Below are 17,929 nucleotides of genomic sequence, written 5' to 3' on the forward strand. Positions count from 1 at the left end.
TATGCTGATTTTAAAGACAAGGGAGCTGAAGACCAGAACCTCTAAGTGAAGGACTTCAGTTCAGAGGGAGAAGAAGAGACAAAGGCAGATGAAGGATAAGAAAGCACCCCTCAGGACCCCAATCCAATGAGGCCTCTGCTTCGTAACTAGTCTCTGGCCACACAGTCGGGACCCCCTGTTCATCAGAGGCCTCCATACTCACAGCCTCCAGGACAGGGCTGACCAGGAAGGCTGGGCCCAGCAGGAACTGACTGTCTATAGTCCAGGTCACCCGGTCTGACACAAACCTGGGGAGGGAAACCGAGGTATCACAGTTAGGACCCCCTCTACAGGTGGCCAGGTCAAGGCCTTGAGGAAACTCCTCAAATTCAGACCTAAGTTGCAAATCCAGCTGCATTCTATGCCGTCTTTATTCTTTCCCTAGGCCTACCTTAATCAGACACATCTTCACTTTCTACATGCCATGCTCTTCAAACCCAGAAATGGCTGGGTTTAGACATGTTCTCCGCTATCAGTATCTCCAACTTCAGTGCAAGAATGGTCTTCATTCCTCAGATATCCCCCTGGAATACCATCTTTTATGATGTGAGCTACTACAAATGCCCAAATTAGAAAGAAATTATTCTATGTTGCATTGTCTATCATGTTGAATTTTTAAAAATATTCAGTACCCTTTTATCAAAGAGTGAAGGTGTGACTGACACCATGCTTAAAAGAGTCATAATGTATGGTCTGTGCCTAGAGAGCTTTTGGCAAAGACAGTCCTGTCTTTAATTTGGAAGAATTCTGCAATAGCTACTATATAGAAGGAAATTATCACAGTCACTGGGATCCTGGCTGGACACTCACTCATGAAGGAGAGGCCGCACGACGGTGCTGCCCTCTGTGCTGGCCTTGTGCATCAGGGTGTAGAAATACGGCAACAGGGCGTATCTGGTCTCCAGGACACTCTTGGAGATTGTCACGAAGGTAGAATTCCAGGACACGGGGTCTTGCCTCTAAGGAGAGAAAAAAGAGTGTTCCGTGCTTAGGGGAGCTAGGGGATTTAAAGAGGTCACTGCATGGTTAGTCCAAATGAAGATCACACACAGCTAAACCAATGATGACTACAGATGAGGCTCAGCAAGTATGTTTAAGAGACTGAAAGAAATCACTGAAGCCTTCCCAGGACAGTTGAAAAACTTTCTCATAAGAAATTGGGCGGGGGGTGGGAGGTACATATCTGGTACAATGCCCAAAGCAAAAGAATAATCTGAAGAACATTGAGGAATATGATTCATTGAAACATGAAGGTTCTTTCATGTATCTGTTGGCTATTTGTATATCTTTTTTTGGAAAACTGTCTATTCCGTTCCTCTGCCCATTTTTAATTCAGATTGCAGGATGGACAGAGATGGATTGTCAGTCAAAGAATAAAAACTTCTTGTTAGAAGTTAAATATTTCTGGTGATTAAATGTACAGCATGGTGCCTATAACTAATGACTGTTGTTCAATTGCTAAGTCGTGTCCAGTTCTTTGAGACCCCATGGACTGCCACACACCAGACTGCCCTGTCCTCTTCCCTGTCCTTCACTATCTCCCAGAGTTTGCTCAATACTTAGTTTTATATATAGTTAACAATACTATATAATAAGGGCTTCCCTGGTAACTTAGTGGTCAAAGAATTAGCCTGCCATTGCAGGAGACATGGGGTCAGTCCCTGGGTCAAGAAGATCCCCTGAAGGAGGAAATGGCAACCCACTCCAGTATTCTTGCCTGGGAAATCTCACGGACAGAGGATCCTGGAGGGCTGCAGTCCATGCAGTTACAGAGTCAGACATTATTTAGTGATTAAACAACAACAACAACACTGTATTATAAACTTGAAAGTTGCTAAGAGTATAGATGTTAAATGTTCTCACCACAAAAAAGAAATGGTAATTATGTGAAGTGATTGAGGCGTTAACTGACCCTACTGTGGTAATAATTTCATAATATGTTTCAAGTTTTTTTTTTTTTAAAGGAACATAAGGGTTTAATGGTTTATAAGATGTCCTTGGGGAATATAAACAACATCATGTGCTATGCCTGACTCTTTGCAACCCTATGGACTATAGCTTGCCAAGCTCCTCTGTCCGTGGGATTTTCCAGGCGAGATACTGGAATGGGTTGCCATTTCCTTTTCCAGGGGAGCTTCCCGACCCAGGAGTTGAACCTTCATCTCTTGCATCTCGTGCGTTGGCAGGCAGAGTCTTTACCACTGCACCACCTGGGAAGCCTATACATTACTTGTAGTTCAAATGGGAGTCTGTGTTCCTGGTGAACTTTTGAGCTCTGAGCTTAATGTCCTACCCTGGTCCCAATGGTATTGTGATTCCTTGCGAAGGGGTAGAAGGCCCCTAGTTGCATCCAGCGAGCACACATTTCATATTCAGCATCTTGAAAGAATCCACAAATATCTGCTCCTGTCTGAAACAAGATAGAACAAAATGGGCCAGTTAATGATTTCTGAAAGATGTTACCATCTGCATCGTGATTAAGAGTGATCCCAAGGACACCACAGGGACTTCCCTGGTGGTCTAGTGGTTAGAGTTCCCCCTTGCAATGCAGGTGACAAGTGTTCGATCCCTGCTCGGGGAACCAAGATCCCACAAGTTACAGAACAACTAAGCCCACGTGCCGCAACTACCGCGTCAGTGCGCTGCAATGAGAGACCCCACATGCCGCAACTAAGATCCGAGGCAGCCAGATAAACAAATAAATAAATACTTTTTTTCTAAAAAGAACAGAAAAGGACACTTACGTAGGATATACCAAAGAGACTAAACTCCATCATGCCTGCAAGAGAACCATGGCTGGGTCAGACGAGGCACTCATGACCTGCCTCCTCCTCCCTCCCCAGAGAATCCTTGATCCAAGATCCTGACTCCGCTCCCGCCAGCAGCCCACACACCAATGATTGACTTCTGCAGCTGGTCCCACGCGGCCGTGTTGTCTCCCAGCCAGTGTCCTCCCCAGCGGCCAGAAGAGGGGAAAGTGGAGCGAGTGATGACGATCCCTCGCTGTCCTGTCACCTCCTGCACAGCTCTGCTCGGAGGGGGACAAGGGCATGACTTAGGGCAGAGCAGGGGAGGAAAGCCCCAGAGCTCCTGAGCCTACGGCTCAAGGACAAATCATCTCATGCGTCCCAGAAGGGAATATGGAAAACCAGGTCATGAGGTCCCGACTGACTGATTCCAGGAGATGGAGATAATATCAAAACTTGTGCCTTTATATGGTATTTTACAATGTTTTATAAAAACTACAGAACATAATAGGCTCACTGGATCACCTAAAAATAATAGCTGGTCACTGAATCTTGCTATCTATTTACTCAATACTCAGTTTAATATACTGGGGAAAGAAGAAGGTGAATTCCTATATAAGGTTTTCCTTAGGATAATTCTTATTAAGCATGGACTGAGGCAGGGATAATCCAGTAGAACACCAGTTGGCTAGCCAACAGGAATGACAAAATCAATCAATCAATCAATCCCAATAGAGCTGAGTCACTTCTGAAGTCAAGGAAAGAGATACCCAGTCCTCTGTGTTCCCTTCTAATAGCTAAAGTTACTATAGCATCATCCGTACCCTGTGATGATTGCCTGTGTCTCCGTGTGTGTTTCCTCCATGAGGACTATTAGCCTTTCACCAGCACGACCAGCTCTTATTTAAATCTGTCCTCCTCACTAGGATCACAGGATGTGGCTACATGCTCATGAGTGTTTAATGCTGGGTTGGCAAAAGTGTCCATTGGGGTTTTTCTATACGATGTTACAGAAAAACCCAAACTTTAAGGCCAACCCAATAAGTGAGAATTGCTATAGAGCTATAATTAAAATCTACCCAACTCTTGATGCAAAGAAACCAACTTCAATGGAAGAACCTGAAGAACCGACTTATTGGAAAAGACCCCGATGCTGGGAAGGACTGAAGGCAGGAGGAGAAGGGGACAACAGAGGATGAGACGGTTTGATGGCATCACTGACGCGACGGACATGAGTTTGGGTAGACTCCAGGAGCTGGTGATGGACAGGGAAGCCTGGTGTGCTGCAGTCCATCGGGTCTCAAAGAGTCAGATACAAGTGAGTGACTGAACTGACTGACTGAACTCTTGGAAGAGGGAATGAGAGGAGGAGCAGGGTGGCTTCCCCAGTCCCAGGTTGTCCCCTCAGGCTGTCCCCATTGGAGAAGAGCAATGATGACTCACTCGTATGTGGGTCTGGTCTGGGCCCACCCATAGAGGCTGTGCACGTCGTAGTGGCGCACCGGTGAGCCGTCAGGCAGGACCTGCTGGCTCTCCATGCACAGGGTCTTGCTGCTCAGGCCCAGGTCCCTGGACTCCAGATCTGAGGAGAAACATCTAGTGATGTGACATTGACCCCTGCCTGATCCTGTTTAGCCTTGACCTCGCTTCATGGGATTGAAGCAAGGCAGTGTCTGGCTCTTAAGTCTAAGCTGACCTCTGCATGGGTCCCTCTTCTCCCCAGCGTCCTGGAAATGTGCCTGGCTCTTAGTTACAGTGGCACCTGCAGGTGTTGTCAGCATCCAGGACCCCGGAGGAGAAAGCAGTGGCGTGCAGAGGACACAGTTGTCAAACACGGACAGGCTCCAACCAAGCTTCTAGCATGTACATTGTTTCATATAATACTTATCATGATTCTTTGAAGAAGATGTCATGAGCCTCCCTTTACAGTTTAAAAAACTGAGATTTAGAAAAAGCAAGTCATCTGCTGAAGCTCATACCACTCATGGAGAAAATAATAATTGGATCCAAGTCATGAACACAAGGACAGTGTCAAAGTCACCGTCTCCATGGTAAGGGGAGGGAGCGTGCCCACCCACTGGTGACACAACCAATTCCTGGGGAGGGACTCACGTGAGCCTGCGGAAGTAAGACACTGAGCTATAGGGTCTGTTGGAGACATTACCACTGTTGAGCGTTTTCTGAAAAAAACTGAGAAATGCACTCAAAGGGGCCAATAACTTGCCCACACCCAACTGGGTAAAGTTCTCAGGAATGCACTTGTCACTTTGCCGCCCCCTCCACCCCCCTGCAAAACAGAGCATCAGTCAGGATGTCCCTGAGCATCAGGGCAAATGCCAGGCTGCTGGGCTCTGGCAGGGCTCACTCCCTGTACCCATGAAGCTGCCAGCAGAGAAGGCCAAGGGTCCTCACGTGGCATATAGGGAGGGTTGTTCAGAGTGGCATTCTTGCAGCCTGGAAGGACTGCTCCATTCACGAAGCTCGCTGGTTCATTCATATCCTAGAAATATCAAACCCGGAAATACTTTACTTTTAAGAAGAGTTACATCCTGTCAACCCAGAGACAAAGAAGCAGAGAGTATATTGTTCACCATCCAATAGTTCCATAGATACAAGCCCAGGGAGATTCATCAAATCCAGCTTGAGAAAAATCAGGGAAGCCCTACAGAAAGACTGGCTAGAGGATTTGAAAAAACTCTCACTGAGGGTGTAAAGTAGGCTTGGTTCCAAGGAATTCCTGGTTATCACCTTGGACTTTTATAACCAGAACTTCAGACAAGGCACAAGCTAAGAGGCGTATCAGAGTGGGCCGGTCCTGACTGGAAGAGCTGCAGTCTGATGCGTTCAAAGTCTTTCCTGGATGACTATTACCTCTTCGGATTAAAGGTCAGGGATACATATGCTGAGGCACGCAAAGATAGAAACGCAACTGTCCCCATGTACACAGACGCAAATGTGAACACTTACAATCCACAAGCCATCGAACTTCAAGCTCTTCTCTGGCTCCCGCGGATTGGTGTACAGTTCTTTCAACTCCCTCTTCCACCATGCGATGGTTGAATTACGGAAAAAGTCTGGAAAGGCCACAAATGCCCGGTATTTCTGTAAGAAGGAAATATAATTTATTTGTCCCAAATAAATATATTAGACAGAAAACTGGCATTTCCTGAAACTTAACTTACAAAACCCATACTGTGCGGTGATAGTTAATCCAAACAGAGCTTAAGGAATGTTCTTAGCTTATTTGAAATACAATGAATGCCAATAATAGAACTGAGCACAAATGAATGAAACCCCTTCTTATCATCCGGAAAGCATTCATGGACTGTTTTCCTCTTTGATTCAACATGAATGGTAGCTACCAACACCCTGAACTCACTGTTTCATCTATTAGATACCCACTCCTCAACCTCCATCCTGAAGTTTCCTAAGCTCTCCTCAAATACAAACCATGAGCCAGGGAGACTGCAGCTTGAAGGGGGCAGAGAGCAGATGTATTATCGACAGGTTGGAAAGAAACATCCAGGTGATTCTCCCCTATTTCATTCTCGGGAGGAAAAGGCTGTAAGAGGTAAGTTTGCATTTCATTACATTAAACTATCTAACCGATATGTATCTGGGTTTTCTATGGTTTCAGAGTCACCTGAAAAGTGCAGTGTCAAATACTTCTTGCGTGACCTAGGCTTTAAATATGTACATTATTTCATGTAATTCTTATCCTAATTCTATGAAGAAGGATTAATTGTGTGTCAACTAAATTGGAAGAATTTAAAGAGAAAGTTTCAACTCCCCTTTCTCTTATCTTTTTCAAATGATAAAAACAGTGTCTTTATTTTAACCTGGAAAATGGACCCAAGGTATAACTCAAGAACTATAACCCTTTGGAGAGGAAGGCCCTCGTTGACCCTTGTATTCCCCCACCACAATGAGCTTAGAAACTGCATAATTGTGAATTCATTCCACTTAACAACAGCAAATCTTCATAAATTTCTACATAACTATGATGCTTGTTATGGACCCTTATGGCCCTTTGTATGTCTTAGTAAATCGGTTCTTCTGTGTTCATCAGTGCATTTCAAGAGCTAAAATAATAATAAATAATTTATAATTAAATAATTTAATAATAATAAATAATAAAATAAATAATAAATAATTGCCACTAAACAATGCTGGTGGCAAGGTTGTGGGTGGCATGGGAACAACAGGAAGAGGACTTGGACTAGGGGACTTCCAGTTCTGATACACAGCAGATAATAGGCAAGCAGAAAACCAACGTCTAGATAAGAGACCACAAGGAGCAGCAAGAAGAAAAAACAAAGATGGACCAGCGCACAGGGATCCAGCTCGCAGAGAGCGTCAAGGTGTTGAGTCGCATCACTGAGCATCTTGTGGAGGACAAGCATGTCAAGAAGGCCTTTTTTGTTAGAAAATGGAGGTAGAAATATAGAAACAACAAAACAGAACCTTTCACCAGAAACAGAGAGCTCCAGCTCAGGCAGAGGCGGAAAGTGGAGGATTAGCATAGACAGAGTCAACACCAGTCACATCTGAGAGATAACTGAGTCTCGAATGAGACAAAAGTGAGCGATTTGCCCATTCTGATTTATGAACCCCACTAAAGGGGCTCTTGCCCATGAAATGAAGACAATTCTGCTGTTCTCCAAGGTCCTAGTTCTACCTCACTCCAGTCTGTGTTCCACTCTTGCTTCATTGCTTCTGCAATGCTATTTCCCCTCATCCTCAACCCATGACGTACCCACCTGGCCCCATTCCTTAGCAGGTAAACGAAAACAACAACTGGTAAAAAAAAAAAAAAAAAAGACACATAGATCAGTGGAACAGAATAGAAAAGCCCAGAAATAAACCCATGCATATGCAGTCAATTAATTTTTGACAAGGATGCAAAGAGTATAAATGGGGAAAGGTAGCCTTCTATTAACAGTGTTAGAAAAACATGAAGAGAATTCTCTGGTGGTCCAGTGGTTAAGACTCCATGCTTCCACTGCTGGGGGCCTGGATTCAATCCCCTAAGATCCTACAAACTGGGTAGAGTGGGCAAAATAGAGAAAAGAAAATTGTGGATATCCACATGCAAAAGAATGGAACTGGGGCTTCCCTTGTGGCTCAGTGGTAAAGAATGCAGTGAATGCCAGTGCAGAAGACACTCGTTTGGTTCCTGATCCGGGAGGATCCCACTTGCTTAGGAGCAACTAGGACCGTGTGTCACAACTACTGAGGCTGTACTCTAGAGCTCAGGAACTGCAATTACTGAAGCCCGCATGCCCGGAGCCCATGCTCCACAACAAGCGAAGTCACCACAATGAGAAGCCCAAGCATCACAACTAGAGAGTGGCCCCCGCTTGTCCCAACTAGAGAAAAGCCTGTGCAGTGACGAAGACCCAGCACAACCAAAAATAAAATGAAAAAAGAATGAAACTGGACTCCTATCTTATACTGCTCATAAAGTGAAAGTGAAAGTGAAGTCGCTCAGTCGTGCCCGACTCTGCTCCTCTGTCCATGGGATTCTCTAGACAAGAATACTGGAGTGGGTTGCCATTTCCTTCTCCAGGGATCTTCCCGACCCAGGGATTGAACCCAGATCTCCCACATTGCAGGCAGATGCTTTAACCTCTGAGCCACCAGGGAAGCTCTAAAACTTAATTCAAAATGAATTAAACATTCAAAAGTAAGACCTGAAACCATAAAACTTCTAGAAGAAAACACAGGAAAAAGTTCCTTGACACTGGTCTTGGCAATGACATTTTGGATTTGACAACACTGAAAGCACGAGCAACAAAAGAAAATTAAATGAAATACATCAAATAAAAAGCTTCTCCACGAAAAACAATCAGCAAAATGAAAAGGCAGTCTACAGAACAGGAGAAAATATTTAACAGGCAAATACTCAATGAGTTGATATTTTAAATACATGTGGAAGTTATAAAACTCAATAACAAGGAAAATAACCCACAAATAAATTGATTTAAAAATGGACAAAGGACCTAAGCAGACATATTTGGAAAGAAGGCCTACAAATAGCCAACAGATACACGAAAAGGTTCTTCATTTCACTAATCATCAAGGAAATGCAAATTAAAACCACAATGATAAGCTGTTTTGACAGCTTTTATGAAAAAGATGACAGATAACAAGTGTTGGCAAGCATGTGAAGAAAAGGGACTCCTTGGACACTGCTGGTGGGAATATAAACTGGTATAGCCAGAAAATATATACAGAAAACACTATGGAGTTCCCTCAAAAACTTAAAAATAGAACTACCAAGTGATCCAGCAATCCTATTTCTGGGTATATCTTCTAAAGGAAGCAAAATTAGTATCTTGAAGAGATATGTCCCATGTTCACTGAAGCATTACTCACAATAGCCAAGACGTTGAAATAACCTACGTGTCTGCCCACAAATGAATGGATAAAGAACATGTGTATGTATGTGTGTGTGTATACAGTGGAATATCACTCAGCTATGACAAAGCAGGAAAACTTGCCATTTGCAGTAACATGGATAAACCTAGAAGGCATTATTCTAAGTGAAATAAGCCAGATAGAGAAAAACAAACACTGTATGATCTCACATATGTAGAATCGGAGAAAAACAAGTTGAACTCATAGAAACAGAGAGTAGAATAGTGATCACCAGGTGTGAGGAGGTGCGGAAATGAGGAGATGCTGGTTAAAGGTTGCAAGCCTTCATTTATCAGATGAATGAGTTCCTGGACCTGATATCCAATGTGGTGATTTAAGTTAATAATACTGTATTATACACTTAAACGGTGCTAAGAGAGTAGGTTCTCCCCACACACATACACAAACGGCAACTATCTGAAATGATGGATGTGTTAATTAACCTGATGCTGGTAATCATTTCATGATATACATGTATATCAAATGATCACATTGTATACTTTACATACATACAATTTTATTTATCAATTATACCTCAGTTCAGCTGGAGGAAAATACTAAAAACTAAAATAAGTAAGTAAAAGTCAAGGAGCCCATGACCCTGAACTTCTTTGGCAGACTCCTATGTCCATGTGGCCTGCCTAGACCACCAATCTTCAAGTGATCTTCTGTGAGAAACAACAGAGATTGCAGGACGCTAGGTTCTCTCCCTTGGATCCTCATCTGAGATCCATGATAAGTGAGAACCTGCTCCCAGGAGAGAGCAAGTGCTAACATATGGCTAGAAACTTGGAGGTAAGATCAGAGTTGAGGGACATCCCTGGTGGTCCAGTGGTTGAGAATCTGCCTGCCAATGCCGGGGACACAGGTTTGATCACTGGTCCTGAAAGATTCCACATGCCGTGGAGCAACTAAACCTGCGTGCCACAACCTCTGAAGGCCACATGCCTAGAGCCCATGCTTTGCAACAAGAGCAGCCACTGCAGTGAGGAGCCCATGCGCCACAACTAGACAGCAGCCCCCGCTCACAGCTAGAGAAAGCCTACGTGCAGCAACAAAGACCCAGCACAGCAAAAGAAAGAAAAAGAGATCAAAGCTGAGAAACCCAAGGAAAGATGGGGGGATTCATAAGAGTGAAGATGGAGAAGTCTACCCCCCAAAAGAGAGATGTACCAATCAGGAAAGACAGGGGTGAGAGACTGTTTGAAAAGGATACTCAGAGCAAAAACTGCAAAAGGAAGAATAAATATGCTAATTCAGTCAAAAGACAGCGTTTCTTAGAGGTTTCATTCAGTGGAAATTTCCTGGATGTTTATAATCTGAGAGTCATGGAGCGGAAACCATCACTCTGTCACCTGAAACCATGGACACAAGTAATTTAAGATCTCTGAGTCTTACTTATGCAAAGCATAAAAATACCTACCTCCCACCTGGGGTAAACTATTGCATGCAAAGCGACTGGCACAGAGAGATGCACAGGACACGTTCCCTGTGTGAGTTTCCTCATCTTGCCCGTGCTCACGGCACAGAGATGTCCAGTATTCTAAGCACGGTGGTACCTTCTTGACATCCCTGATCCCCCACATCCACACAAGCCCCTTACCTCCACTTGACTGTCCCAGTCTAGAGAACTGTTTATTACCACATCAGGAAAATCAGGCCAGACCTGGGAAGAGAAACGTATTTTAAAGCAATGCACTAGATAATTTCTCTTATATAGTATTTCCTAAGAAACCATAGGGCTTTCAGGTGGTAAAGAATCCACCAGCAATGCAAGAGACATAGAAGACACGGATTCAGTCCTTGGGTTGGGAAGATCCCCTGGAGGAAGAAAATGGCAACCCACTCCAGTATTCTTGCATGAAAAACCCCATGGGCAGAGGAGCCTGGTGGGCTATAGTCTATGGGGTTGCAATGAGTTGGACTCAACTGAAGGGTTAAGCACACGAGAAATTACAAACCTTGTTCTAGGGCTGATAGTACTTCGATTTTCTTGCAGGATTGATCTAGAGAAAACTGGATCACACAGTGTACACACACATTCCTTTAAAATTCCTTAATAGTGGTGACAAATACCCATGGAGAATATGAGAACTTCTGACCTCAAAGTCCAAATGGAAAAAAGAAAAAAAAAATGCGCAAACCCACTGATAGTGTGGGGATTAGTGACTCACTGATCAGAGCATACCTTTCCCCAGACAATGCTCCCATCACTCGGATCTTTGATGAAGACATCATCCTCTACACCCCGTGTGAATGGCAGATAGGGCTTGGTCTCGTTGCCAGAAATGGCTGGGTCCTAAAATCAAAGCACAGGTCAGTTGAGAAAACCAAAGCCAGAGAATGACTCAGGGTAGGGAAAAGGAGAATTCCTCCCAAGAGGAGGCATGCCTTCCACCCGTGCTATCGAGCTTCTGTGAACCCAAGGAAATATACTTAATTTCTCTACTCATAGCATGGAACAAAACACACATAAAGCTTTCTCCACCAAAGTCCATTCAATCTTCCAAACAGACTCCACCCAGTCACATAGCAACTAACCAGAATGATAATGACTCGCATCCCATCGGCCTGCATGCGAGTAATCAGAGCTGGAAACCCCTCAAACTCGGCATCAAGGGTGAAGTCCAGCTGCCGCTCCATGTAGTCAATGTCCGAGTACTGCACATCCTGGAAGAGGACAGAGGAAACTTACACAAGCCCAGGTCCACATGAGAACAATGGTCCAGTAACCAGGGCCAGTAACCAGGAGTGAAGTTCAGATGGCATCTTCTTGATTCTTTCAAGTCCCACCTCTGTTATTTGCTAGGTATTAGGTTCTGGAAAATTCACCTAATTCTCAAACTTTTAGTAGTAAAAATAGAAAAAAAAAAAAACTAAATTAGCAAAAAGCAGAATGATAATGTCGACCTCCACAATTTTGTCTGGGGAGATACACGAAAAAAGTCGATGAGAGTGCTTTGTAAAGGGTCAGAATAAGGAGCAAACAGAGGATGAGATGGTTGGATGGACATGAGTTTGAGCAAGCTCTGGGAGTTGGTGATGGACAGGGAAGCCTGGCATGCTGCAGTCCACGCTGTTGCAAAGAGTCAGACATGACTGAGCGACTCAACTGAACTGAAAGAGGAAACACAGTTATCTCTTCCAGGAAGCCAACTCAGGTATCAGGGGTTCAGATTCAGACAAAATAACATACTAACACAGTACTAGCACAGTACTAACAACATGGACAGTAAATCCACTAAAAATAAAACAAACAAAAGCATCTCTAATTGCTTTGGAACAACAATCCTGGGGGTAATCAGACACAGCTTTCTTATTAAGAATAAAATATTGCATGCTAGACTTTCCATTAATAGGAAACAAGAGAAAATTCAGAGAATAATATTGATTAATAGAAAAATCAACGGCTCAGCAGTAAAGAATCTGCCTGCCAAAGCAGGAGATGCGGGTTGAATCCCTTTGTCAGGGAAATCCCCTGGAGAAGGAAATGGCACCCCACTTCAGTATTCTTGCCTGGGAAACCCCATGGATGGAGGAGCCTGGAGGGCTGCAGTTCATGGTGTCACAAAAGAGTCAGATATAACTTAGAGACTAAAAAACAACTCATCTTCAAGTAAAGGTGAAGTTTGTCTCACACATATTTCTTCTGGAAACCAGTCCCAAGATCCCTACATTCAACCAAGAATTAGATCAAAGCTGGGGGAACACTGAGCTTTAGTGCTGGCGAAGTGTCGGAACTGAGGTTATACCTATAGACACAACAGTCTGACTGAATTTGGGTCAATTTCTTTTAACGAAGCAAAACTACTCTTTACCTTTTATACAGTAGCAAGGATGTTTTTGACTAGATGCCATGAAGTCATGTGAAAGAAATGGAAGCATGATCTAGTAGAAAGAACCCTAGAGCTGACCCAACGCCCCCCTCCTTTGGCAAATCACTGTGACTCTTCAAGCTGGGGACAATGACACCCCCCCCCCCACAGCTTATATTATAACCACTGGGTAGAGTGAGACTGAGTGTGATCCTGTATGAGAAAGGGCTCTGTAATTTCGTAGAGTCTGACAAAAATCAGACAAATGCAGACATCGAGACAAGGGCTGACCACGAGGTCCCAGAGCCAGAACCCCACAGGCTGACGACATACATAGGGGATCTGTGCAGCCACCATCGCATCGTACAAGCTGGCAATCTCAGAGTCGTTCTGGTATCCATAGCGACACAGCTGAAACCCCAGGGACCAGTAAGGAACCATCACCGGCCGACCAATCAACTAGAAAATAAACAGAAAATTTAGTCCTTAAAAAGAAGAATTTGGATTAAAGTTGTACACAAAGTAATAATGTTTTTCCAGTGTCCCCAGTTAGATAATCAGCAAACTCAAACCCAGAGACAACAAAGAGGATGCAAAGCCACTAGGATTAACTTGGAGAAATCATCCTGCCAGACTTGGCCTCTCTTGAAAATCTGACTTTACTCCTATTTCCAGTGATTTCTAGCTTGCTGGTTAAGAACATGAAATTCAGAAACAAAATGCCTGGGTTGCCCTATAGGGTCCAATCTCTGCTGGCTATGTGACTCTGGACAAAAGTGAAATAACCTCTCATACATGTTTCTTCACTTGTAAATCGAGGATAAGAACGTATTTGTTTCATAGTGTTTTGTGAAGACGGAGTGAATTAATATATGGAAAGTGATCTGATGTGCAGCAAGTAATACATCAGCGACATAGAGTAAGTTTTATAACACTGTTTGTTTGGCTGATGCCAAAGCAACTGTGACAACCTCTGCGACCACAGTTATCATGTCCACTATCCCCGCCCTCACCACAATTACCACCACCATCACCACCACACCACCATCACCACCATCATCACACCATCACCACCACACCACCATCATCACACCATCACCACGATCACCATTGCCACTGCCAGCTATAACCAGCGGTACTATTACTACTTCTGCTACTCTGCAATGCTCTGAGAGGCTATGAATTTAACAGTTATTGGGACAGATTTATTGTTCATTATTCTATAACCTACCTGTCACCCAGAAAGACCAACCATTTCAGTTATCATCTAAGAACTACAGAAAGTGCTGTATAAATACTGGGTAACCAACTGAATTCCCTCCTACCTCAGTGTACTGCTGAGTGACAAGCTCTGGAGTTGGCCCTAAAACCACATAAAAGTCCAGAATTCCTCCTGTGGTACGGTATGTCAAGGCAGGCAAGGGCTGGAAGGTCACATCTGGAAATGTAGAAAATTCCAATCAATATGGAAACCTTCAAGTGAGAAATTACCCCTGAAGTTCATACATTCTCCTTCTTCCTATGCTTCTATTGTGGAGTATTGAGAGAAGGCAATTTGTACTAAACCTACACAGAATTTTAAAAGTTAAGTGAAAGTCTTCAGGGCATATGTCCACTATCCCCGCCCTTTTTTCTCTCTGATGCACCTATTACCTTATTATATGTTTTGTCCTTCTGTTCTTTTAAAACTGCTATTATTGATTTTATTTCAGAACAGTTTAAGACTTATAAGAAATTGCAAAAATAGTACCTAAAACTTTTCTTGGACACTTCCCCCAGCATCCCCCAATGATAACTCTTACATAACCATTGTTATGTCATCAAAACCAGGAAACTAATGTTGATATAATACTATTAACTCAGATATAGGCCTTATTCAGATTTCTCCAGTTTTCACAAGCACGCTCTTTAACTCTACTTCTTGATTCCCCACTGTCTTTCCAATATACTACTCAAATTTTCTTTACACCCTCGTGCCACCAGAGTGAGTGTTCTGACCAACCTCTCATCACTAACTCAAATTATATAAATGGCTCCCACTGACTAACCTCTAGGACGCTTGGGACTCCCTTGATTTTGCTATCCCATCCTACACTGTTTATGCCAAATGAGTTCATTCTTATTACTACAATTTGTTGTTGTTTTTTAGTTGCTGAGTTGTATCTGACTCTTGTGCAACCCCATGGACTATAGCCCGCCAGGCTCCTCCATCCGTGGGATTTTCCAGGCAAGACTACTGGAGTGGGTTGTCATTTCCTTCTCCAGGGAGCTTCCTGACCCAGGGATTGAACCTGTGTCTCCTGCATTGGTAGGCCCGTTTTTACTGCTGAACCACCACAGAAGCCCTTACTACATGTTACTGAACTGAAATAAACAGAATGAAGAAAAAAAAAGAAAAACACTGTCCACAAGATAATAATTTTGACTTCAGGGGCAACATGATTGAACACATTCTGAAGTTCCTCAAGAAGGACTGATTCACAAAAACAGAGAAGATGCCAGCATCACCTTACCCATGGCATTGCTGTTCAGCAGGAGCACTCCATGGGCACTGCCATCCTCCTCCATTGCCATGTAGTAGGGGTGGACACCGTAGGAGTTCTTCTTGTACTGAGAGAGTCATGGGGAAAAGGGCAGGAGGTTAAAAGACAGAGACTGAAAAGACAGATTGAGAAAAAAAAAAAAAACTCAACAAATTGATTGAAAAGGTGTGTCTAGTCTTCTCTGTGAAATGAACACATAAGAAACAAAGGAGCCTGGGAGTCGACCTGCTTGTCTAAAAGCAGACTGTGAGCCTCCGAGTCGGGAGTGGGAAGAGGAAACACCTGCTGCGTGACGTGTACGCAGTGTGGGTGGACAGAGGCAACGACCCAGATCCCAAGTGCTCTGCCCTTACCCCCGGGGGTTGGTCTCGGGAGAACATCCCCCACGTGTTCCATCCCAAGTCTCTTCGGAAGGCTGTGTGCTCAGTTTCCCCAAAGCCGTAGAGGTACCGGGAGGGGAGGCGCGTGGAGATGCGGATGAACATGTCATTGAAGGTGAAGCCGAGGAGCTGAGAGTCCCAGCTGCAACACAAGAGGGCATGTTTGGAAAAGAAATGGGCTGTTCTAACGGCTTCAAGCCGCTAGAGTCTCAGGGAAATTGAACTCTTGATTTCCTGTGAACCTCCCACACAAAACATAAAGTCAGTACTATTAAGATAATCACAGCAGCCACGTCTGCAAGTCCAGGAGCCAGCATCTTTTTCTACTTTCCTTTATCACTCCCTCCCTTCAGTGGTCCTTCCGGAATGCCAGATCTAATCACTTTCATCATCTCAGTTGCCCCACTTCACAGCAGCCCTAGTTTCCACTCTTGCCCCACCAGAGTCCACTTGCTATGCAGCATCCTGAGTTATTTTTTGTTTAAGTATCTCACATCATGTCAACCCCTGTTTACAATTCTTCAGTGATTCTCACTGAAGCATCTGGTGAAGTCTTCAAAGCCATTCCTGATTTGAAGCTACCTAAACCCCAGCCTCATCTCCTGCCATTTACCTCATTTGTGAAACTACTCCACCCACACTGGAATTTTTCCCCTTCATAAGGCAAGTTGACTCCTATTTCATGGCCTGTACACTGACTACTCAATCTGTCTGAAATGTTGCCCACTTCTCCCATCTCCACATGGGAGGCTCCTTCTCCTCCCCAAGGTCCTATTTAAAGCTCACTTCCTTGGAGACATCAATTCTGACCACAGTATCAAATGCAGTCACCTCCCTATAATTATCAATTACCCTGTGATTTTTCCTGCATAGCGTTGTCACTATCTAAATCTCTGCATATTTTAACAAATTATTTTTGTTATTTCCTTATTATTTTTGTCATAGAAAGAGAGACCTCATCTTCTATAACCACCTAATATGGAGAAGGCACTCCATCAAAATTGGTTGAATGAACCCCTAGGTACATGCAGCTGACTCAGGAATTACTTCCAGGACACTAAAGATTCCTCATAAGAACAGAGGGAAATGACTTATTCAAGAATCTGGGAGTGGCTGGTGCATTGCTTTGAGCAGGGTATCTCCAAGGACACTGGACCAGGCAAGGACACACAACTCCTAATCAGACTAACGGCCACTAACATGACAGTGCCTGTACTCTTGCGGCGAATTTCAATCCCAAATGGATTCTCCTTGATGAGGACAGCATAGAGTTGACTCTCAGGGGTGCCAGATGGAACGTTGGGTATGTTGAGAGGGACTGGAACTTCATAGCGGTTGTTGTTGGGATCATAAATCTAGACCAGAGGAGACAGATTTTAGGTAAATATGGTAGTCTTGAAACCTATACCCTTAGCAGAAACCTGACGTCTTTGACAAAGAGTCTGAACACTATATTTCTCTTCTTTAAGCTCATGATACTGGGAACTTAATTAAAAAATTGAAGAACAATGTCAGATTTATCATTTTGATCTGAGTCTGCCATAACTTATTTTTAAATCCTCTTAGAGCAACACATTATTTTCACATCGGTTCTACCTTGGAAAATCAGTCTGGAATTTATGGATATATTCTTTATTATTTTGTTTGTGGGCGTGTCAGTGTACATGACTACCTGAAAACTTTTCTGAATTGAAAAAAATTTCTCCCCTAAAAAACATGAACTCTTCTTGATTAAAATAATCATAGATATTCTCACTAAAAACTGGGGTCTCAACTGATTCACTGTGTACCTACTATATTCCTGCCTGATACTGTACTAGACACAAGGTTTACTAAACTGAGTAAGACACAAGGTTTACTAAACTGAGTAAGACACAGTTATTGCTTTTAAGAAATTCACATGAAAGGTGAAAGAGTGTGCCCAAAACACCTGAGTGAGATTGCAGGGAAGGAAATGCCTATCAATGTTTCCAGAAGACTGAGAT

General features: G+C 43.6%; 1 protein-coding gene across 1 annotated transcript in view; it reads right to left on the reverse strand.

Moving 5' to 3' along the window:
* The window catches only part of MGAM (maltase-glucoamylase), an 87,525-nt gene that overhangs the window by 11,666 nt on the left and 57,930 nt on the right, over positions 1 to 17,929 (reverse strand). The window contains exons 27-42 of the mRNA XM_018046851.1: positions 17,145 to 17,299; positions 15,918 to 16,086; positions 15,535 to 15,631; positions 14,347 to 14,459; positions 13,355 to 13,480; positions 11,748 to 11,876; positions 11,395 to 11,505; positions 10,810 to 10,872; positions 5,754 to 5,888; positions 5,199 to 5,286; positions 4,230 to 4,368; positions 2,934 to 3,067; positions 2,784 to 2,818; positions 2,333 to 2,449; positions 850 to 998; positions 203 to 287 (exon numbers count right to left, since the gene is read on the reverse strand). Coding sequence (XP_017902340.1) covers positions 203 to 287; positions 850 to 998; positions 2,333 to 2,449; positions 2,784 to 2,818; positions 2,934 to 3,067; positions 4,230 to 4,368; positions 5,199 to 5,286; positions 5,754 to 5,888; positions 10,810 to 10,872; positions 11,395 to 11,505; positions 11,748 to 11,876; positions 13,355 to 13,480; positions 14,347 to 14,459; positions 15,535 to 15,631; positions 15,918 to 16,086; positions 17,145 to 17,299 — 1,845 coding nt within the window. The remainder of the gene's footprint in view (positions 1 to 202; positions 288 to 849; positions 999 to 2,332; positions 2,450 to 2,783; positions 2,819 to 2,933; positions 3,068 to 4,229; positions 4,369 to 5,198; positions 5,287 to 5,753; positions 5,889 to 10,809; positions 10,873 to 11,394; positions 11,506 to 11,747; positions 11,877 to 13,354; positions 13,481 to 14,346; positions 14,460 to 15,534; positions 15,632 to 15,917; positions 16,087 to 17,144; positions 17,300 to 17,929) is intronic.

The sequence above is a fragment of the Capra hircus genome, chromosome 4 (genome assembly GCF_001704415.2).
Source record: "Capra hircus breed San Clemente chromosome 4, ASM170441v1, whole genome shotgun sequence".
NCBI lineage: Eukaryota > Metazoa > Chordata > Mammalia > Artiodactyla > Bovidae > Capra > Capra hircus.